Source organism: Trichoderma breve, chromosome 1, assembly GCF_028502605.1.
Source record: "Trichoderma breve strain T069 chromosome 1, whole genome shotgun sequence".
Taxonomy (NCBI): domain Eukaryota; kingdom Fungi; phylum Ascomycota; class Sordariomycetes; order Hypocreales; family Hypocreaceae; genus Trichoderma; species Trichoderma breve.
The window spans coordinates 639,063-662,186 of NC_079232.1; the positions used below are offsets into that span (position 1 = coordinate 639,063).

Sequence of the window (23,124 nt, forward strand, 5' to 3'; positions counted from 1 at the left end):
AATTCGACCTCGATCGAGACCTGCATGTGTGTCACATCCAAATAGCGATAGTATTCTTAAAAATTTAACCCAATATTCTAGTTTCCCTTCTGATAAACTTATGCCACGATCATTTTTGAGTTGCTGTAAATATTCATGGCGTTTGAAAAATGAGTCTGTGTGTTTAGGGTAGGCATTAGAGATGCCGATTGGTAACGCAACACGAGGAGATTCGACGATTTCTCATCCAACCGGGATGCAGTTTATTCTGGATTGAGTACATAGATTTGCCAAACTATAATGATGTGAAGGATGAGTGAGTCGGTTGTAAAGAGAATCGCAAGTCAGCGACCCCTAATTTTGGTGGGATATTCTTAGAGACGTGACTTGTTGGTACATCTGTTATACCTAGAGTTCAATTCTATCACTTGATAGGCAAATCACAGTATTTAATGTCTAGAATTTAGCAAGAGAACTCGCTAATAAGCTGTTCATTGATTTGCCGGATTTCAATCGGTGAGATGGCACTATCACATACAACTACTTGAATCCAAACAAATACTACTCACTTGGTGCACTTCTGAAGTGCTTATTTAGAGAATTCAACAGATCTGCGACGCGTTCAAAGACATTTGGACACAATGTCGGTGGAATGAGTATATCGGTTGGACGTTCATATATTGGCTAGACATGCCCTACCAACCTATACTATAGTAACCTGCGGAACCCCAGACAATCCGACTCCATCGAGGAAACTCCTTCCACCAAGTATACCATCTCCATTCCTCATGACTCTGCAAAGCTCCGAAAACAACCCCAACGTCGTCATTGACAGAACATTCACATTGGCAACCGACTAATCGAGAATTTACTGGGGGAGGGCATCCTGGCACAAAACACCGAGATCGGCCTGAAGACTAGTTGTTAACTTTTTATCGAAGACACGTAAAGTATGAGGGCACTTACAATGCCGAGGGTGCAGCACTTGGCTGAGAGACCAACGCGGGCGCAGACAGCGTCCAGGGGGTTGAGGGGAGAAGTGACCTCCTGGGCTAAAGACATTATTAGCACATGCTCTTTACATGAGATGACGCCTGTGATGACTTACGAGTCTCGCAGTCAAGGTAGAGGAGATCGAGGACACCAGCGCCACAGCACTTGGGGATGTTGTTGGTGACGCCGGCCGAGCAAGGACCATCGTAGATATCGAACTGGTGCTCCTGAGTGGCGTCCGTGGCGGGCGCGGCAATGGCCAGCGAGGCGAAGAGAGCGATGGCAGAGAACTTCATCTTGAATAATGTTTATTGCGATTGCTTGTTTGTTTGAGTCGGAGAAGAGCTGATGGGGATGAGGAGAGCAGATTGTATCCAACGGAGGACGAACAGCCTCTATTTATGCTTCGGATGGTCGGCTCACTTCTCCTCTGGATTCTTCCCACAAGCCACTCGCCGTGTCATTGATAGACGCTCATTGTCGTTCATTTCGGGCCTCCTCGTGACCTGCTTGCATCTCTTTGGATATTATTGTGAGACTCCCTTGCGTCGCCCAGCCAGTCACCGACCAGTCATTCCACGACAACCGGGAGGGAATCTAGCCTATGGCAGAGCGTTGCGCAAATCGCACCTCGGAGCGGCCCGGCCTCTTTTCCTTGAGTCCGATAGCTGAAAGACATAACACCAAGACCTGAAAGACAAAAATGCTCGTGATGCCCAATCTTGCTCTTGAAATCTGAGACATAGGCGCCACTCCCGTTGCCCAGCGGAGGGACTGTTGCAAGCGCATGCGGAGGAACTGCAAGACATTGTGACGCCCCTTGCATTTTGAGATGAGATATACGCCCTCTTGGAGGGTGCCCAATGTGTTTTGAAGCCACACACGATATTATGACAACGATGTCTTGGTGAGAAAGTTAAAGGGAAGACGGCCGGAAGACGGGCCTGCTATCGGATGGCGGTGTCAGTTCACATTCGGCAGGACTGAATCGTCCGAAAAAAGGAGGACATACACGTTGAAAGCTGCAAGTGTTTTTGTTGATTTGTCTCGAATGAATTGCTCCGAATCGATAAATACCAAAGGAATGAACTTAGTTGAACACACATATCTCTTACCTTGCAAAGTCTAAGTCTAAGCCAGAGACGGCGGTAAGCGCAAGATCTATGATGGCGAAGCACAGAGTAGAGGAATGGCGAAGAACCTGGTGCTATTAGATCCTCACCCATTGTCGATCTTGAGTATCCTGACGAAGTATGAGACTCTTTGTCTTGGATTCAGCCCGTATTTTTGGATCCCGCATACCTTTGAGTTTTACACGCTCTCCCATACTATGCACAAGGGAGCGTGTGTGTCAGGCAGCAGGGAGCAGACGGCAGGCAGCGTCAGCAGTCAGCAGTACCCCCGATTACCATTCATAATGCTTGTCATTGTTATTACGGAGTACAATGGAGGGATAAATACAAGCAGAGCCTCCATGAAGTATTGATCATGTGGCTGCTTCACAGTATAGTCCTCATACACTTGGGTCAGCGAACCCAAATACGACGCACAAATGAGCATCTGAAGGCAAAGGAGACCTGTTTCCGTACGAGAGTATCAAACTAGTACGAGTATTAGTATAGTATAAATCGTCTTACACTACTCGTACATCATCGAGATTGCCATTCTTCATACGAAAAGCTAGTAGGACCATTTGCTCCATCACCGCCTGAAAAGGGGTCTCACACATGCGTCCGGTGAGAGCTGCATGTTTCTTTCTTCCTTCTCGAGGGAGAGGCAAATACGACGGGATAGACGTACTATTTGCAGAGAAAGAGTGTCGAGTTTAGCGGTCAGACTCGGTTCACGGCCTTGCCAAGATGCTGTGCAATTGGTGTCTGAGGCATTACAAATAGGCTCTCCATCTTAATCTATTTTTCCTTGCTTTTTTCGGGGGGCAAAGGGTAAATTTGGATTGCCTTGCATTAAGTTCACCACGTTACGTCGATCCTTGCCAGCGAGGAGCTGTTGAAATGCTGGCTACGTGTTTCTGAACTGGTCACATACCACGAGCTGGGTCGGTCCTTTTTCCGGGGCCAGCCGAGGAGGGTCATGAAAAGGCACTGTTGCTATCAAGGCCAAGGACGGAGCATAATAGCGAGAAATCACTTGACCAAAGACACGCCGCCGTCTTGGACACTACTGCTCCAATCGTGTCCCTAGAGGTACGTGTGAAAGCTGGGTCGGTGGATTGGCATGAATGCGTACTCGTATATCCGTAGCTTCACCGCAATGAGTTTTTCTGCACCCTGGTCAGTCGGTGATGATGCAAAACACATGATGTCCTATCCAACCAACACCTACGAGTACATCCACATCACACCTGGCTAGCCCACATAAACTAGACTGACCTCATGAGTCTCCACGGAGCATCGTCCCCTGCTCTCCCATGATAGAGCAAATAAATGCATTACTCATAGAAATTGCCCAACGGTGTCTTGCCAGCTGGATTTGTTCTATCGCTGACTGATGTGTGTGCCATCTCTCAACCAGAGATGACACAGCCAGCCACGATTAATCCTTCCGCTTCGCCGATGAGATAAATAGCCTGCAGAAGAGTTGCCAAATAGAGCCAATGTGGCGTCCGTGTAACCCCCGTGCAAGTGGTATGTACGACGGTAAGAAAAGCCCGGGGCACCACTCCGAGGGTCGCGGAGGCGGACCGCTATTACTAGCAGGATAGACAGAACGACAGGAGGACCGTGCAGCAGGTATTATTAGACTGGGCGAAATTTGATAATGCGGGTTGACGACAGCTCGGACCTCTCATCCCCTGTTCATGACGGACGACGCGCATAACGAACAACCACTGCATATGCATATGTATCCCCCAAGGATACTCTGGGCGAGGAGATTCTTTCCTTGTCATGACCTTCGGTTTGGATCACACTCCAGGGTGACAATGTCTAAGCGAGGCTGTAGTTTGAACCTCGAAAGGAATGAAAATGACCTGTATCCTTGCGGAAAAATCCGTAGTGGTTGCCGTTGCTCTCGTCGAAATAGGCATAATAACTGTGCTTATCCTAGGCAGTAAATAGCAAGCATGGAATACTGGTAGATGTAACCAGCCATCTAAACAAGGTACCCTGTAATTCAACGGGAAGGCTTGATTTTGTAATTCATAAATGGCGGGCTCCAGTTGTCTCTGAGGCAGTCCCCGTAATAATACGCATCGATGTTGCTAAGTTGTTGCTCGTATCCATCCATGCTTTTATCCAACCACTGATACGGCCAATACAGAGCAGGGAGCAGGAGCAGCAATACCGGCACTCGCTACCTGTAACATAACAGGTGCTTGGTACTGGGTTTTCGTAGCTGGGGAATTGGGACCAGCTCTACCGCTAATTGGGCTGGCCGATTCCATGTAGTTTGTGACGATGGAGCGATGTCTCATGACTCCTCGTTTAGATACGACAAATCGGCCAGCTCAGCTGTGCTCTCTAGGGGCACTTCGCCTAGCAAAAATGAATGGAGTAGGCTGAGTAGGCTGTATGTGACCCTTCGATCCCCGAAACTGCAATCCTCGCTAGCAATCGAACCTCGCTTTTCCGTGTGTGTGTCTGGGTGTGTGTGCATCGCAGTCTACTGCACCTGCGCGCCCGTCACCCAAACGCCGCTAGACAGGCTATAACACACATATTATGCAGCCCAGGGTGCTGGTCTGGAATGGTAAACGTTGATCGGTGACCCCGCGGGAGAGAGATGTAGGTTATCCTCGTTTCCAACGCCATACGAGAGTGCATGAATTCAAATGGCGTTTTGGACCAAAGGATCGATGACCAGGGGCCCAAGGGATGCCAATCAAAAGCACGTGCTGACTTTGTGTACCTTGTCATAAATTGTAAGGCATGCACGCATCTGTAGTAAACTACATGTAAGCTGCAGTTGAAGAGATGGCGCATGCCGTCGGACCCGTAGTAAGCGCCCATACTCTCGGGACGATGCTGCTTCTGCTGCTACCGCTACCGTTGCTGCTGCTGCTGATGATGATATCGCTGCTACTACTCTTCAAGTCGTTGAGCTGCTCGAAACGAAAGGAACGTCGTAGCCGCTTGCCACATTCGTCGACCTTGAGGCCTTTTGGTGTTGAACACTGGCTGCCACGCTCAGACCCTTGTCTTGTTTTGGAGAACTCGTCAGTTGTCGAGTTTGTCCGCTGGCAGCGCTAGAGCAAGCTTCTGCTGCAGCCGATTCAAAACGGATCGATTGGCCTCTGTTTGGCTGCATCTATTCCTAGGTGCATCTGATGTGGTCCAGTGGTTGCGGCCGAGGCCAACACCACTCCGGACCTTGCTTTACATAATGTGCCCCCGGTTGTCTGGGTCTTGGGATCCAGCCGCCTGGGATGCGCTATTCCATGCACCCCTAACAATGGTAGAGGCAGAAGCGGGATATAAAAGCGTATAGCCGAGTGCTGTACGGATATAGGCTTGTGATGCCATCACAACTCGGCATGGGTACTTGGTAACACTGAACAAGCATGTCTGCAGTGGGCACCGCGTGTATCGAGAATGTTCCGTGGCGCCTCTCTAATTGTATACTGACGTGAGATACTGTGGAGCAGCGGTTGTACGTGCTCGTACAGTACAGACAGTATGGGAGCCCTGAGAGCAAGTGGTGATGCGACTGGCCAAAGATTGGATGGAGTAGGACCAGGAGGTGCCGCAACACATGCCGCACCCTGGCGAGTGACCGCGGACGAACTTCCGTAGATCCTAAATTGCCCTGACTCGCGTTATTAATCGAGTGTTGGGCAAACCGAGTAATGCTGGGAAGTTTTTGCGTTTTGCATTGGCTTGGCCTGGCTTCAAACAAGCATCATGCCCCCCCCCCATTGCGAGAGGAATGGTTCCATGTTTCAGACGGCCACCATGTGAGAATCCCGTGCACAAGAGATGCATACGAGCACAGGGTGATCTCGGCCGAGCTGTCCAGCCTCGCCTTATTGCCGATTCTCAGGTGTTCCGCAGCTGACGATCCACGTAGTATCCCGCATTCTCTATCCAGGCCAGGATGCCAAGTTCCCCGTGCCTTGAATACCGGCTGTTTGGGCCAGTCTCCTTTAGCTTCGGTGAGCAAACAAATGACTAGTGCGGAGCATTCCGGATCGTTGCATTGACAGGTGGATGATGCTGATGCTGTTGGACGCGAGCGAGGCAAGGCAAGGCAGCGGAGGTTGATGACGGTTGAAGGTGTTTTGTTTCAGTTGCCGTGTTCGCAGAGACGGGCTGCCTGCATTTGCAGCTGCATTAGCATTAGCAGTAGCAGTAGCAGGTACATGCAGGTGCGGTGACCCGTGCAGCGCGTTGCAGGTAAATGTACCGGGCAGCCATGAGCATCCTCAGGCCTCCTGCTGCAGTACGGACCAGGCTCTAGCGGAGACTTTTCCTCTGTTCTTTTTGTCCCGGCTTTCTTCCATCTATTGTCCCTCATGCACATCACCATTCATCCAATCCAGCATACAGTAACTGCCTCACTGCGCCAAAAGGACATTTTCAACAGAGTCGCCTATCTGTCCAATCGGTGAGCGGGATCGAGGACAAACAAATCGGCTTCTATTGCCGGCCAAGTGCTGTTGGTTGCTAACAATTCTGTGCCGCTAAGGATGTTTGCGCGCTCCTCATCGGCTTCTGCGACCGCTAGTGGGCTTCGAGGGCCTTTTCTGCGGCCTCTACTCCGTACTCCGTGTGTTGTTGGTCCAGGGTCTTTTTTTCTTTCCTGTCTGAGGCTCTGTCAATGCAACCCGTCAAACCGATTAGCTATTGACGTGCTACTGTAATGTGCATGCAGAGTGGTACATACGAGTCCAAGTGCCAGAATGGGGTGCATGGGAGGGCCACTCCGTCCAGAGAGCTTGGATCGTCAAAGCACTTCTGCTTTTGCTCTGCCTTGCTTTGGTCTGCTTTTGTTATACCTTGGTGCGTTGGACTTGACAATGCCTGCTTGTTTCGTGTGAACGCAAGTCTCTCGTTTCAGATCATCCATCATCCAGGCAGGCCTGGAATTCATCAGATTTCGCTTCCCGCAAATCTGTCGCGTGGCGCCCATGGATTTGGAGATGCTGCTTGGGACGGCGCAGCTAATTTCTCACCGCTTCTCGATTGGATCCCTCCCCTGGACCCTCGACGCACTCATCCCGCCACCCTGGTCGTGGGCGATTCTTGGATCCTTCGGCCGTCTGCTGTTGGGTCTCCCGCGGATACCGGTGCTATGGAACCCCGCCCGTTTCCCCCGTTATTAATTGCTTCTTCCATCTTTGCCGTCCAATCAGCCGTCAATGTCTCAACCACATTGTCGGGTTCAATGAGCTGGCCCCTCCACTCCCCCTCCAGAGTTGCACACGTCATTGCCAACCCGGCTTTTAATCTGCACCTTGATATTGCTAGCCCGGGAAACTGGGTAAAGACACAAGCGGCGTCTCAGCGGCCTCGTCCAAGTCTCTGCCTGCTGCTGTGCGCTATCCATGCTATGTACTAACTGCCTGGCCAAGGACTCTAGGTAGAGTTTCATTCCGTTGACAAGGGAAAGTTAAAATTCTCATTCTCAAGCCGTCCCGCCCCTAATCATGGCTCGGCCCGCCGCCTTATACAGTGTAGAGAGCTATTTGGATTATTTAATGACCGGCGTGCCAAGCAGCACATTTTGTGTCTACGGGCAAAACTTGTGCCGCATTACGGTACAGCTGCTGGCATTAATGAGACACAAACAGAGAGCGAAACCAATGGGCCAATTGTCAAAGCAGTGTTAGGTTGGTTCGACTAGTCATATCGCGGTCTGATTCTGCGGTAGAGGGGGGTCGGGCTAGTCATGCCCATACAAAGTTCCAAATCGCCTCCAGCTCCATCCATCACCCTGTGGTTGGGTCAAGAAGCAGCTATTGAGCCGGAGCCAGCCACTATTCCAGCTGAGTTACCCATTTCGTCCAATCCGCGTCCTCCTTCAACCGCATGGCCGTCTCCGGCGCGGTCCACAGCATAATCTCGATTCCTCCGTGAATGGAGGGTAGAATAATGACAAAGCCGTCCATGAAAGCCGGGAATGCCCACCTCAAGGCCTTGATGTCTCCAAGCTCCGGACCCCAGCGGGCCTCCTTGAGCATGTCTCCCAGCCGAGCCGGTGCCGTGACTAGCACGTCGTAGTTGAGTGGTGGCAGCAGCTTATTGGCAACGTTGCCACAGGTTTGCAGCGCGCCGGTCAAAGACCAAAGTTCGTCTGGAGTCCACCATTCGATGGAAGCGGCAACCTTCTTTGCAATTGCATAGAGGGATTCCACCCCGGACGCTTCTAGTTCTTCAGCCGTTGCATTAGCCTTGGCCAAAGCAATGGCGTTGCCAGGGTACTCGGGGGCCAGTGGCGGATCCACGCGCCTCCTCACATTGACCGAAGTTAGAAGCGAGCTCGAGGCGACCTGCTTCTCCGTGAGCCGCCGAGCCCTAGTGACTTGTTTCCAGATAAGCGCGGATAGTGTGGCATTGGCAGTGACGGACGCTTCTTCCTTGGTCCGTGGCACGGCTGCATCTCGAAGGGCGTCTAGCTTCTCCTGGGACATGGCCCAATGCGACACCCGGATGAGTTTGGCGATTCCGTCGTGGTCACCCGCAACGGCCTTCTGCAGGATCTTGGCCTGCATATGCTCGTATGATCGATCCGGGCCAGTTTGGTATGTGGGGAACTCGGACAGCGGGCGTTCCATCCTTGGGCCGAAGAGCTGAGATGCTTCCAACGAATCGTGATGCAGCTGCTGCTTTTCGGTGACAACCAGGCCTTCAGATACCGCGGCCACATGCTTGGCCCAGACAGCCACGAAGGTACCCATGCCCTGGGCATCCATGACCACATGATGGCCGCCAAAGGTAAGGACCATGCCGCCCTTGATCAACGTCGCCTGTAGCGTCATGACGGGACTTCTTGCAGAGTGGCCCAGAGGCTTCGGGGCGAACTGAGACGCCGGTAGGGCGGAGAATGGAAAATTGCGTTGGGCCAAGTCCTCATAGTCGACATCTGGTAACTCCTTGACGTGGAACCAGACTCCTGCATCCTCGCCGTATTCGAGTTGAATTGTGTCGTTGGCTGGATCCAACGGAATTATGTCCGCAGCAAGAATGGTCAGTTCGTCAATGGCCAGCGAGAGGGCCCTTTTCAGATTCTGTAAAATTATGGGCCGAAGCGAAGGCTCATCAATCTTAAAAATGACCATCATCGGGAGAATGACCCTGACCATGTATTGATCAAGCGGTGTGACTGAAATCCGGCCTGGCACGGGCGCCTTGCTTGGTCGAACCAACGTCGTTTCTGAAAAGGCAATTGAACCCATTGTTGCAAAATATGGGCGAGAGATTGTCGTGCGAATAGAGTCTGATTTGCTGTGCCCGAGATGCCATCTGAATCGCCGGGTCGGGGGTAATCTTATATTATCCGCGGCGCTCATGGGCTACGCATCGGCGGATCGTGTCAAGCGCGTCTCCAGATTTCTAGAGCCGGCCACTTTTACGGCCACTCTGACCAGGCCGATCCCTTTTCCTCTCAACCTGCATGCTGTCACATGGCGGCGAGATTGATTAAGCTAGGCCTGGCATTTAATGCCATCCGTCTTTTCTTTCCCTTTTTCTACCCTCTCCTCCCCGTCTCCTCTTCCCTGCCATGCAATCAAAACTGGGGCGGCCAAGGAGATTATTCCATATGAAGTCAGCTTATTTATTCCCGCTCGTTTGACACTACGCTTCGGCAATCGCATATATCCCTAGCCTCGAACCTGGGTTGTTAACCCTCTTTCTCGCTCTCTCCATAGCAGGAGTCTTTTGCTCTTCAGTCGAACCCCCTACACATCATGGCTTCGACTGACGGCATTGACTCTCGTTGGCTAGATGCCAACGGAGCTGAGCCCATTGCCATCATTGGATCTGCCTGCCGGTTCTCAGGCACTGCTTCCAATGAGGATGGTCTCTGGCAGATGTTGTCAAGCGGGAGGACTAGCTGGGCTAGCAATGCCAGAAACCGATTCAAGATGGAGTCGTTCTGGCACCCCCAGGCTCATCTCCCCGGCTCGGTACGTCACGGATTACAGAGTCAGAGATATGAAGAGAATAAAAGAGATAAAGAAGAAATCCTCTTCCTTCCTCTTCTCCTCCTCCCCTGTCTCCTCTCCTTTCTCCTCTCTACAGCGTTGCTTTTCTTGTCACCATGGCGTTAAAGACTAACTCGCTCTTTTCATAGACAAACGCTCGGGGCGTTCATCTGCTTCACCAGGATCCAGCTGTCTTTGACAATGACTTCTTTGGCATCAGTGGAGTTGAAGCCAAAGCCATAGACCCTCAGCAGAGACTCATGCTCGAGGTGGCCTACGAGACTTTTGAGAATGCCGGCATTCCCCTGGATCGACTCGAAGGATCAAATACAGGCGTTTTCTGTGCCGTGTCATACGCAGATTACGATCAAATCCTTGGTCGTGATCCGGAGACGTCACCAATGTAAGTCTCGCTTAACTCTACCACAAAATGAAGATGACGAGGAGGAGGCGAAACTTGGTGTATCGATCTCTACGAATGCTCACCGCCGAGTTGCAGGTACCGCTTCACAGGGACCGGCCCGTCTCTCACATCCGCCCGTGTGTCCTATGCCTTTGACTTGCACGGACCTAGTAAATCCGTCGACACGGCCTGCTCTAGCGCCCTGGTGGCCGTACACGATGCCATCCAAGCTCTTCGAGCTGGCGATGCTGACCAAATTCTGGTGGGGGGCTCTAATCTCATTCTGGACCCTGACAAGATGTCCATCATTTCGTCCATGCAGTAAGATTTAGGTGTCCCCCTTGTCGATTACCGTTGCTAAACAATTTCAAGGTTCCTCTCCCCTGACGGCCGATGTTATTCCTTCGACTCTCGCGCAAGCGGGTATGCCCGAGGTGAAGGTGTAGTTGCCATTCTCCTCAAGCCCCTTAGCGCAGCTCTTCGGGATGGTGATACAATTCGATCCGTCATCCGCGGTAGTGCAGTTGTGTCCGATGGCAAAACCCCGGGCATCACAATGCCATCGCCAGTCAGTCAATACGCAACTATTCAACGTGCTTACAAGACAGCTGGGCTTGATCCCAGGGAGACGGTTTATGTGGAAGCACACGGTAACACCTCCTGATGAAAGCCTTTTGTCTAGCTTCACTAACAGAAAACCTCTAGGAACTGGTACCAACGCCGGAGACAATTGCGAGGCAACTGCTTTTAATAATGCATTTTGCTCGGACAGGTCTGACAAGCTTATTATCGGTAGTGTCAAGTCCAACTTGGGCCACACTGAATGTGTGTCAGGATTGGCGGGTTTAGTCAAAGTACTTCTGATGCTTGAGAAGGGAGGGATTGTTCCCACTCCTACCTTTGAACATGCAAATTCTAGGTTGGAGTTGGATTCACGAGGGCTAGAGGTGAGCGCAAGACATTTGGAGAAAATTCTCTGTGCAAATGGAAGAAAAATGACAACATCGACTGACCGATAGTCTCTCTTCTCTTTAGGTTGCATCCAAGTTCCAAGAGTGGCCAGAAGGGCAGCTCCGCCGCGCATCCATAAATGGGTCTGGTTATGGGGGTACGAATACCCATGTCATTCTGGAAGCTTGGACAGAACCCGCCAAGACAGCAGAACCAACACCAATAGTTGAGACAAGGGTAACGCGTGGCGCAATTGCTCCCGAGTCTCCAAACAAAGGCTCCAAAGTCTTTGTATGGAGCCACCAGCGGGAAGATGGCTTCGCCAAGCTGGCCAGTACGTGGAAGAGATTCATTATGACGAGCAAGGCAAACCGTCAACAGTTGTCTCTGGATGACTTGGCTTTTACGCTGTCATCTCGGAGATCCCGATTCTCTCAGAGAGCTGCCTTTGTTGCATCCAACATTGACCAACTCCTAGAAGGGCTCAGAGAGATTGAGCTGGGATCAATCCGCCCTGTCAAAGCATTGACGGATGCGCGAACGTGTTTCATCTTCACCGGTAAGTCGCTGAAACTGTGCTGAATCCAACCATAAGTGGCATCGATCAACCCCCGCTGACAATTTTCTTCCTTCCTGAATAGGCCAGGGAGCGCAGTGGGCGCGAATGGGCTTGGAGCTTCTCTCCTACCCAGTCTTTGCTGAGTCTATGCGGAAAGCCGAAAGAGAGCTCATCCGCATGGGTGCAACTTGGCGCTTAGTTGATGAATTGAGGAAAACCAAGGAGAATTCTCGCATCAATGACGCAGAGTTGGCGCAGCCATGCTGTACAGCTATCCAGGTCGCATTGGTGGATCTTCTTGCCTCATGGGGCGTGCATCCCGATCTGGTTTGCGGTCATTCGAGTGGAGAAATTGCGGCAGCATATGCTGCTGGAAGCTTAACCGCATCGGACGCTCTCAAGGTGGCCTATCACAGGGGCAAATCCGTATACTATCTCAAGCTAAAGAAGGGCATGAGGCAAGGTGGGATGCTTGCTGCAGGTCTATCAGAGACTGATGCGCAAAAGTATCTATCAAAGTACAGTGAGCAGACGGTCAATGTGGCATGCATCAACAGTCCCACCAGTGTGACACTGTCTGGTGATGCTGCAGCCATTGATGAGATTGCCTCCAAACTGGAAGAAGATGGTGTCTTCAACAGAAGATTGGCTGTCCCAGTAGCCTACCATTCTTCTCATATGGCTGCTATTGGAGAATTCTACCTTGCAGCGCTGGAGAAGCTTCAACCTCGCCAGTTCAAACCGAGTGTGCGAATGGTGTCTTCAGTCACTTGTAATGAGGTTGATGGCAGTGAGATGGACGGTGCATACTGGGTTTCTAACCTGCTTCGCCCCGTTCGCTTCTCGCCAGCCTTGTCCAAGGTTCTCAGTCTCTCTGTGAAGGGTAGTTCCTCGTCTGCGCTGCCACCTACTGTCATGGTTGAGCTCGGCCCTCACTCAGCTCTTCAGGGGCCTGCTACTCAAATAGCAAAAACCATTACGGGATTGCCTTCAGTAAATTATTTCTCCTGTTTGAAGAGGAATCAGGACGCAGTTCAGAGCGCACTGTCGCTTGCTAGTGGCCTGTTCACTCACGGCCTTCCCATTGCACTGACAGACGTCAACAACCCATTGGGTGTCCACACAAAGGTTCTGACCAACTTGCCGTCATATAGCTGGAATCACAGCAAGGCACATTGGAACGAATCCCGAAGAAGTCAGGCGTACCGTACGCGAAAGTTCCCCCGCCATGATCTTCTGGGATCTGCTGCAGCTGATAGTATTAGCGCTGAGCCATCTTGGAGAATGTTTATTAGGCTTTCTGAAATGCCATGGATCAAAGGCCATTGCATTGATGGCCAGATTGTGTTCTCCGCAGCTGGTTTCCTGACCATGATTGTGGAGGCCTTGAAGCGCCAGGCCAATACGTTGCAACGCCCATGGAAGAACAGAGTAATAGAGTTTAAGCAAGTCGTCATCGACAGACCTCTTCTTATCCAGGACGATGCATTTGGAGCCGAAGTCTTTACCCTTCTGCGTCCTCATTCGGTGACATCTCGTGATTCGAGCTTGAAGTGGCAAGAATTTCGAATCTACAGTGTCTCTCAGAACAATGAATCTACGGAACACTGCCGAGGGTTGATTGCTCTATCGGAGAATAATGGAAGACTGGGCACCAGCTCATCTTCTACAGCCATCTCATCTCGGGTGGGTGATGGCTCTGATGAGTGGACACAACTAGAGTCAAAGCAGCTGTACAAGCTCCTTAGCTCTTCAGGAAATGACTACTCCGGGTGCTTTGCAAACCTTGATAACGTCTCAGCCCGTGCCTGGGAGTCCAGCTGTGAGCTGACTGTTCCGGATGTGAGAGCCACAATGCCCTCAGCCCACCAAGAACCACATCACATACATCCCACAACACTTGAAGGCTGCTTCTTGGCATGTCTCCCTGGAGTGAAATTCGCGAATGGCTTGGACGGTCCTCAGGTTGTCGCCGCTATTGATGAGCTTTGCATCTCCACAGACGTGGATCTCGTACCTGGACGAAAAATCTCCATTACGGCCAGGACGAACCCCTATGGATTGAGGCAGCACTCTTCCAACATATTCGCTACAGAGTTTGACAATGCAGACCGTGTCATACTTCGTGTTGGAGGGATCAAATTCTCATCCCTGGGTAGCTATCAGCAAGCCACTAGCCAGGTTGATGACCCCCTGTGTCACAAGGTCGAATGGCTCATGGATCCGATTTCTTCTCCAAGAGAAGCTGTGGCCATGTATTGCCAAAGAGATTTGGTTTATAAGAATCAGGAGCTGCGGAAAAGTTGTGATCCAGTTTCTCTTGGCATCATCCGAGATACTCTAGCTCAAATTTCAAATGAAGATGAGCCATCAATTACTCACCATTTACGACGTTTCTACGGCTGGATGCAAGAGCAGGATATTTCAAGCGCCCCATTGACGAATTCCAATGACCAAGTACCGAGTGCGGCAGGCCAGGTGTTGAACCAACTTGGCCCCCATTTAGCTGACATTCTGCGAGGGAACCAAGACATAATGTCTGTCTTGTCAGATACTGAGCTGTTGCGTCGCCTTTATTCGGAAGACGATTGCTTCAATAGATGTCACACACAGCTCGCCGAATATCTCAGGTTGCTTCAATACAAAGTGCCGAATCTGCGTATTCTAGAAGTCGGTGGGGGAGAAGGCATCTTGACTTCTGCACTTCTTGAAGCCCTCTACGGGGAAAAGCGTGACTATGCTACTACCCGAGGCACATACGTTTTCACCGATGTTTCCGATGTTCATACTTCTAAAGCTCAAGAGACGATGAGGATGTTTGAAGATGTCATGGAGTTCAAGTGTCTTGATATCGAACAGTCCCCAGCGCAACAGGGGTTTGAGCTCAATTCTTTCGACATCATCGTCACATCAAATGCTATGCATACGACACGTAGCATTGAGCATACGCTTAACAACCTGAATAGGCTTCTCAAACCTGATGGTCAAATTGCCTTTGTAGAGCTCACAGCGCCATCTCTGAGATGGGGGCTTCTCGGTGGGAGCCTTCCAAACTGGTGGGTGGGTGTGGAGGAAGGGCGTGTAAGCTCTCCTCTTCTATCAACACCAGAGTGGGAAAAGGTACTCGTAAAGGGCGGCTTTTCTGGCGTTGTAATCGAAATGAGAGATTTCGAATCGGATGAAGAGCATGAAGCGAGCTTACTTATCTCTCACGCTGCCAATACCGGAGTGAAGGCAGGCGTTGGAAACATCTCCATCTTTACAGGGCAGCAGAGTGATGCTTTGGCGGGTGAGCTACGCAGCGGACTGGTAGAGCGATATCCGGGAACTGTAGTGTCTATCGTTCCGCTTGCTAAAGCGACAGCCGCTCCTGGAACTTACGTCTTTCTTCCAGACGTTGTGGATGATTTCTTACTGAGTGCATCTGAGAAAGATTGGGAAAACACAAGAAACCTGTTGAGTGATGCCAAAGCCGTGCTGTGGGTAACCAAGGGAGCTTCTTTGGCTGACTCGGAAGCCTCTAGTGCACTCATCATAGGTCTGGCGCGTAGCCTACGCGCATCACGGCCTGACCTCAGCCTTTTCACCCTCGATATTGACGCAGAGTCAGCGGAGGCTTCTGGGATCTTGCAGGTATATGAAAAATACCTCGGTCCAAGTGCTTCTCCTTACTCGGCGTCAGAATGGGAGCTTGCTCTGTCCAACGGAAACATTGTGATACCACGTCTGCTAGAGAACAAGGAGGTCAACCTCCAGGTTCAAGACGCTACATCAAAGCATCATCCACGCGATGAAATTTACACTGATTTTGGCCGACCTTTGAGTCTCCGGATTAACTCTGTTGGAGTATTTGATTCCTTATACTGGGCGGATGATCAAGCCCATTCTCTGCCTCCCAAGGTAACGCAAGTCAAAGTTCGCGTGGAGAACTTTGCACTCAACTTCAAGGACATGCTGACCACTACTGGCCAACTTGAAGGCAATTCCGCTCTTCTCCTTGAAGGAAGTGGCACGATTATCGAAGTTGGAGATGCTTCTCAGTCAAGCTTTTCCGCCGGAGATCGCGTCAGCTTCTTTGCCCCTGATGGGCTTGCCACTGTCAGCAATGTGGATGTCCGTCACGCTGTCAAGGTTCCTGAAGGTGTTAGCGGTGAAGCTGCTGCCGCCGTTCCATTGGCTTACTCGACTGTCCTTTATGCTCTCAGAGACATTGCCAGGATCCAACGAGGTGAGAGTATCCTGGTTCACTCTGGAGCTGGAGCGGTCGGCCAGGCAGCAATTGCGCTGGCAAAAACTTTTGGTGTTGAAGAGATATATGTCACCGCTGGAAGTTCAGAAAGAGCGGAGTTCATTAGCAAGGCGTTTAGTATCCCAGCTGAGCGCATATTATCCAGCCGAGATTTGGACCTCGGTCATCGCCTTCTCGAGTTGACTAATGGTCGAGGCGTCGACGTTGTCGTCGGTTCTCTTTCTGGAGACGCATTTTCAGAAAGTTGCAGTGCCATAGCTCCCTTTGGCCGAATCATTCAGTTGTGCGAAAGGGATGTGGCAAATGGTGGACGGGTTGATATGAAACATCTTCAGAGAAATGCCTCTCTTTCGGTCGTTAACATGGGATTCCTCGCGCGGGAAAGGCCGCTAGTGTTCAAGGAGGTGCTGGAAACTTGTTTCAGTATGCTCCAGAAGGGAACCCTGCCATTGATCGGCCCAATCACTACGTATCATGCTTCCAACGTCGCAGAGCAGCTTCGACTTATGCAGGCTGGTGGCCACGTAGGCAAGATGGTATTCCAGCTGGATTCCAGTCTGCCTTTGAAGGTAAGCTGTGTTCGTTTACAGCGTTTCTTTGTATGGTCTCGTAACTAATATCGTTCAAGATTCAACCACCAAAGCCCAAGCCTGCGGCTCTGCGAGATAACAGCTCTTACCTTGTTGTTGGCAGAGTTGGGAAATTGGACGCAGCAATTGCCAAATATTTGGCAAAACTGGGAGCTCATCGCCTCATTGCGTGTCAAGGATCTGGTATTGAGGTAGTATGTGATGAAGTAAAGAGACTCGGGACAGAAGTTGCCTTTATCCCCGGCAATGCTTCGACTCGGCCCCTTGTGGATCAACTTAGAGACGCAAGCGTGGGTGCACCCATCAGAGGAATAATTCTTGGGGGTTCCGAGATATATGTAAGAGCTCCATTCATCTCTGTGTTTGCCCTCCAGAGCACATCAACTGACAATATGGTCGTAGGATACGGATATCAAAGCCGTGACATACTCTCAGTGGTCCACTACTGTTGAACCCACAACTAAAGGGATTATCAGCCTTCAAGAAGCCTTTGGTTCAAGCCTCGACTTCTTCATTCTGCTGAATCGCACTTCTTCTGTTGTAGGTGGCCCTGAACAGAGTGTCACGGATGCAATTGGTGCGTTCCGGGATAGCTTCGCCCAGTCTCAAGCCCGTCTGGGATTCCCCGTCAAAGCTATAGACATTGGCACAATGCAGAAAGATGGCCTAGCAAGTGGTGACGAAGACATGCTGCCTCCTTCCGACGTCCGACCACAGACGATGGAAGAGGTCCTGGCAGTGATCAACTACGCCATGCAAAGTCCCGTCGCAAAAGGACAGGTCATTTGCGGCGCAAGTCAATTCGCTCCCGATCCTTCTTCCCCGAACACACAGCGTCCGGATGCTCGATTCTCACACATCTGGTCCCGCACGGCGCCTCGCGCCTCCAGGGGCGGCGAAGACGACGCCTTTGACGTGCAGGCTGCTCTTCGGAGCTCGTCCAGCGGCGACGCAGCCGTAGAAGCCGTGTTTACGGGCTTGAAGCAGAAACTCGCTCGCCTGCTGGCCGTGGCTACGACGGAGATCCAGCCGGACCGCGCAGTGTCGACGTATGGCGTGGACTCGCTCGTTGCGGTGGAGCTGAGGAATTGGATCACGGGGCATTTAGGAGGGCATGTGCAGATGTTGGAGCTGATGAGTTCTTTGTCGATCATGCAGCTGTCGGAAGTCATTGCTAAGAGGTCGAGGTTGGTACCGGCGAGCGTGTTTGGAGGCGTGGAAAAGAGTTGAGAAAAAAAAAGGATATCATGTAGATGGGTTGGGTTATTTCTTTGGATTAAGGGATTTGGTTATAATGGGCTATGAGATACGACTGACGGTTCTTTTGTTTCTTCATGTACTCTTCTTTTTTCTTTCATGTACACTTCATATTTTCCAAAATTACCATTTCCTAGAACCACATATACGGATTTTATTCGTACAAAGCTCAAAATAAGCATTCAGCTCTTTTATTACACTAAACGCCCCAATCAATAATCTTACGATCCCCGTCTAATAATATCATTGATAATCATTCATGCCATTCCATCTCATGCCATCCCAAACAAAGAACACCTATGAGCCCAAACCGTCTTCCATCATCAGTATAGTCTATCTCTACTACTTTGTCTAGCTCTCTCCAGTTCCGGCGTCCTCGTCAATCTCGACGGTGTCCTGCTCGGCAGCTCTTCGACCGTCGTATCCAGACGGACCTGGAATACTTTTCCGCGCCAGCTCACCGTCGTGCCGAGCAGGACGGCCCGAGTCCAGACAGGCAGGGCAAGCGCTTCTCTCCCGATCCAGGCCGGCAGCCATTCTAGGAATCGGCGTTTTGGCAGGCCTAGAGGACTGGCTGATCCAAACGCGAATTTCGGCGTGTTTTGGTCGGATTCGATGGTGCAGCCTGTGTGAAGGTGTTTGAACGTGTGCCAGTCCACCGTCATCCAGGCCAGAATAGCCATGAGCCAGATCCACCCAAAGGCTGCCCAAGTCTGCGGAATATCAAAGGTCTCATGGAACCAGGGCAGCGTAGTTAGGCCAAAAGCAAAGTACGCGCAGCACAGGAATGATTCAACACCAGGTTCGACCAGAGTAGCCGCCAAGACGGTGAATTTCCTGGCGCGCAACCAACGGACTCTTCGAGCAGCGTAGGCGGACACAGACATGCCTGCCATTGGCTGCAGCACCAAGTCGCCCCAAGCGATGCCGTGATTCAAGAAGCCGGGAATGTTGGAGCGCCAGAGAAGATCCCCGATAAGATGGTCCTCGCAGATGTTGTGGGAGAAGTAGTCGACGCCGCGGGGACGCCCTTCGTTGGCTGGAAGGATGGGATTACGGGCGGGATCGGTGACTTGGTCTAGGTGAGCTTTGCGAAACATGTTGCTTTTGCCGACGATGCAAGGGGCCACTCCGACGACGTTGATGGCGCCGTAGAATTTGACGTGAGAGGTGCCCATGAACATTTCGTCTAGACGACCGCCGCCGTTCTTCCATAATCGGTTCCATAGAGACTCGTTACTGTGCTTGGAGGTGTCGGCAGCTGATCCAAGGAACGCCTGACTCTCGGCAGAAGCATCTTTTTGATAATCGACGATATCGACAACTAGGGGTAGCTGGTGTACGAATTTATACGGCTTTCGCGCGGGCATATCGGCCGAGACATAACCCATCAGTGTATCGACCATGCGCCCCAAGACACCGCTCGCGACCCAGACGTTACAGTCAATGATCCAGATGACCTCCCCGGGCGCCTCGCGATATGCCCTGCTAATGTTTCGTATCTTGGGATTCGGGCCCAACAGGTTGACGCGACCTTGGGCGCCGTGCAGCACCGGGTCCTCGGCCTCGACCAGGATCTGCGCATCGTAGGCGGGAAAGTCCTTAATCAGCTGCTGTAGGACGGGATAGGCCGGGTCGGCGGTGCTTTCTATACACAGGCGGACCGAGACCTTTTGGCGGCGGTAGTCCTGGCGAAAGGTCGAGGCGATGCATTCGTATAGACAGGGCTCGAGGCCCTTGACCGGCCGGATGATGGTGACGCTGGGGGCATCATCTTCGAGGGTGGAGGATATCGGCGGGGGGTTTCGTCCATTGAATTTGACGAATCTGGCACAAAGAGATTAGCCCGAAATGTTGTTGTCGAGGTGGAAAGACTGGGAGAGAAGGGGCTTACATGGAGGTGATGCCGACAATCTGGACAAAGACGACAACCACGGCCCAGACGAGGCAGATGGTGGCTACACCCTCAACAAAGCTAGTCATTTCCACTGCCTAGGGTCGAGGCATAACCATTACTCCTTCACTTCGAGCGTAGAACAATCACCTGCGAGTGCGGCGGGAGAGGCAGGACATTATATAGGACAGGTGGTGTGTAGACAAGCAAGGTATTAATAGGTGAGGGGAGAAGGAAGCAAGCAACAGTCACGACGGACGGCTCGCCCGGGGCTTGATAGTCGGATTAAGATTAAAGAGGGCTCCCGCTGTGAGAGACGTTGGACCGGTCTCGTACAGACAAGGAAGAAGCCTGGTTGGTATAATATGGAGGAAGTGTTCGTGTTGGTGACCTCAGAAAAAAAAGATCCATGGATGCCCCAGACTTGGCGATGTTGGGTAAGCTTGACACGCTTGGACAAGCCCTGGACGGGTCGCTAACGTAGGTCCAAATGGCTTAGGGGGTTGAAAGAATAAACCGGACTCGTTTTGGTGTTTTTAGTATGGAGGTCCGTACGACGTTTTGTGTCCACTGATTTGGGGGGTTTAGTATCCATGGAGATGCGTCCAGCGGGGGGAGTTGGGGAAATACGGTCCAAGGAGAAGACTCGGTGCTGAAGCTGGCGAGACCAAGGATCACATGCGTCATGTGCCTTATCCAGTCCCTTCTTGATGCTGTACCTTGCTTCCAACATGCACACAGCCACATGTATATGCAGAGTGCAGTACGAGTACATCCAGGTTCCCTCAAGGGACACGGCAGTCAGTGGTGTGATTCTGGATGCTGATTTGCATCAATCCATCATCACCTGTCGGAAGGCCCGGGGCGTCACAGCAGCATTTGAAACTGCTCTAAATGATTTGACGGAACTGAGGCGCCCAAAATAGAAATCAACGAGCGCACCGGGTCAAAATCAAAACCACTCAGTGGAGGTTTATTAGGACAAGTTAGGTTCCATTGATGTGGATGACACCTCATGTGGACATTTGTTGGATATGGAATGGATGACATTGGGCGACTTAATCGAGTCCAGCACCTTTAGGGCATCCTGCAGGGCTTTTGCGGTGCCTGAGTGCCCTGGAAACCCGCCCTGGGCCGCCGGTAGCCCGCCTGCAAGGTCGCCCGTTGCTGCATCCAGCCACTCAGGTCACGCATTCTTGACGCCTGGCGCCCCAGGCATCCGCTTCGGATCCAGTTTTGCGACTTTCTCCGACCAACCGCCGAAAATCCCCTGCAGTCAGAAAAATTTCCCTCTCTTTGATTTAAAAACCCACAAGCAGAGGGAAAAAAGCAAACAAAAAAGAGCTTCCCTCTTGCGTCTCGACACTCTTTTCTTTTCGCAGTTCCCAGGCTGGTAGAGTGTCTCCATTACCTTTCTGGAACAGCTGTGGATGAGATCCTGTTGGACTCATTCAGCAAAGAGAAGTGTCGTTATTTGCCGGGCCATGCCTTGAGATAGGTGAGTCGAAATACTTTTTTTTCTATCTTGATGCGCATCAAGGCGCTTCGCCAATTGTTTCAACTTGGGAGCTTTATTTCAGCTCAAGCATACTCTTGCTCAAGTTGCTACTTCTGGCTCTGCCCGGGTGAAGGAGAGCTGATGCTCGTCGTCTTCATACGCGGGTTACACAGCAGAGTTTTTCCTCTGGCGGTTTTCCCCCTCCCTTGCTGTTATGATGATTACCATTTGTGCAAAGAGCGACCATTCATTTGGAGACCTCTGTGATTGCCATTTGATTATAGACTACAACGGTATCTGATACAGCTTTGGGAATATCTTTTCTTTCTCATCATCTTGTCTCGCTATACATATTTTGGAGCTTCAAAAACTGACTAAAGCTCCTCCAGGTCCAGGCCAAAATGAGCCCAGTCCGAGATGGCTGAGATGCAAGTTCATACTGAGCCCCCTTCCATAGGCAAGGCTTCACCTGCACCCCAAGCCCAAACCCAAACCCAAGAGGCCAAAGGCAAGGCCCAGGCCAAACCGCAAGCTGCTCAACAGCAACCGCGAGGTCCATCTATCCACCAGATATACGCGCTGCCTGCACCCATCCGAACCTTTCCCCTCCCAGCCTTCTACCCCAACAACCCTATTTCGCTGGTCCATGTTGCCTACGCATGGTTGGGTCAGGTTTTCCGGCCGCCGCCTGTAGAGCCTGCCGTTGTCCACCATGGCGTCTGGTCTGAGACGACAATCTCTGTACATATCAAAGATGAAAAGTCCATGAGGGCCTTGTGGGAGCAAGGCTTCTATGGCAAGGGCAACCTCAGTCGAAGTGAGCCGAACTGGCTCAAGAGAGAGCAGGTTCAGCGAGGACTCCAGGAAGTTCACGTCAGCGAGATTTTCACGCAGCAGAGGCGAGATGAGCGAGCACAAGCCAAGTGGGAGCGTGCGCGACTTGAACAAGAAGCCATCTTGAAGACGAAGCTTGAAGAGGAGCGACTGGCTGAGGCTCGCCGCCTGGCAAAACAGGCGGTACAGGAGGCGCAAGAAGCCCAAGAGGCTCAAGAAGCTGAAGAAGCCCAGGATGCCCTAGAGGCTATCGTCTCAGACTTTCCCAAGCTCCCTCTTGCACCCGTTGGCCCGTTAGAGCTCCTCGCACTCCCAAACTCAGCGGTAGTCATTGTATCACGGCAAGAGCCCGCTCTGGCGCCTTTACCGTTCCTTGCGCCTGTCGGTCCCCTGCAGATTCTGGCACTGCCAAACTCGGCAGCCGACGTTGTCAAGTTTACGCAAGTAAAGACGGATGCCGATGTGGCCCCCACCACTAAAGCAAACGGATCATTGACTCAGTCTTCCTCCAACCACGGTTCGTCTACTGATGAGTCCGAGGAGCCCCGAACTCCCATCACCACCGAGACCCCAGAGCTGTTTAGAGACGACCGATCTGTAATCTCATCGAGTGATGGCACGGGAAACAAGACGTTGCAGCGCAGAAAGAGCGTGCGATTTTCCCCCACGGTGGAATCGGCAACGTACAAAGCCTCCGACCCCCCAAGCCCCAACCGCTCCCCGCCCGTGTTGTACTCCCAGCCATCCCCGGCCAACGGCAATGACAAGTCGATTAGCCAGCCCCTTTCCCAACTGCCGTCAGCAAGTGTTCCCG

The 23,124-nt window shown here is 51.6% G+C and overlaps 4 protein-coding genes across 4 annotated transcripts; 1 reads left to right on the plus strand and 3 right to left on the minus strand.

The window, feature by feature from the left end:
- Positions 1-847: 847 nt before the first annotated feature.
- Positions 848-1,268, minus strand: T069G_00227 (fungal hydrophobin domain-containing protein; the record flags this gene model as incomplete). The annotated part of the gene is made up of 3 exons (XM_056167437.1): positions 848-889; positions 946-1,031; positions 1,088-1,268. 3 exons carry the CDS (start codon positions 1,266-1,268, stop codon positions 848-850), a joined length of 309 nt encoding a protein of 102 aa, XP_056032753.1.
- A 6,638-nt stretch (positions 1,269-7,906) lies between these two features.
- On the minus strand, positions 7,907-9,325 carry T069G_00228 (transferase family domain-containing protein; the record flags this gene model as incomplete). The annotated part of the gene is made up of 1 exon (XM_056167438.1): positions 7,907-9,325. The coding sequence occupies one exon, from the start codon at positions 9,323-9,325 to the stop codon at positions 7,907-7,909; it is 1,419 nt and encodes a 472-aa protein (XP_056032754.1).
- Positions 9,326-9,838: 513 nt separating this feature from the next.
- T069G_00229 (acyl transferase domain-containing protein) lies at positions 9,839-18,057 on the plus strand (the record flags this gene model as incomplete). The annotated part of the gene is made up of 14 exons (XM_056167439.1): positions 9,839-10,057; positions 10,225-10,478; positions 10,575-10,799; positions 10,851-11,128; positions 11,184-11,425; positions 11,514-11,759; positions 11,811-11,988; positions 12,071-13,674; positions 13,720-14,193; positions 14,272-14,452; positions 14,495-15,834; positions 15,889-16,806; positions 16,866-17,165; positions 17,230-18,057. 14 exons carry the CDS (start codon positions 9,839-9,841, stop codon positions 18,055-18,057), a joined length of 7,287 nt encoding a protein of 2,428 aa, XP_056032755.1.
- A 378-nt stretch (positions 18,058-18,435) lies between these two features.
- On the minus strand, positions 18,436-20,067 carry T069G_00230 (uncharacterized protein; the record flags this gene model as incomplete). The annotated part of the gene is made up of 3 exons (XM_056167440.1): positions 18,436-18,480; positions 18,546-19,911; positions 19,979-20,067. The coding sequence occupies 3 exons, from the start codon at positions 20,065-20,067 to the stop codon at positions 18,436-18,438; spliced, it is 1,500 nt and encodes a 499-aa protein (XP_056032756.1).
- Between the last annotated feature and the right edge of the window lie 3,057 nt (positions 20,068-23,124).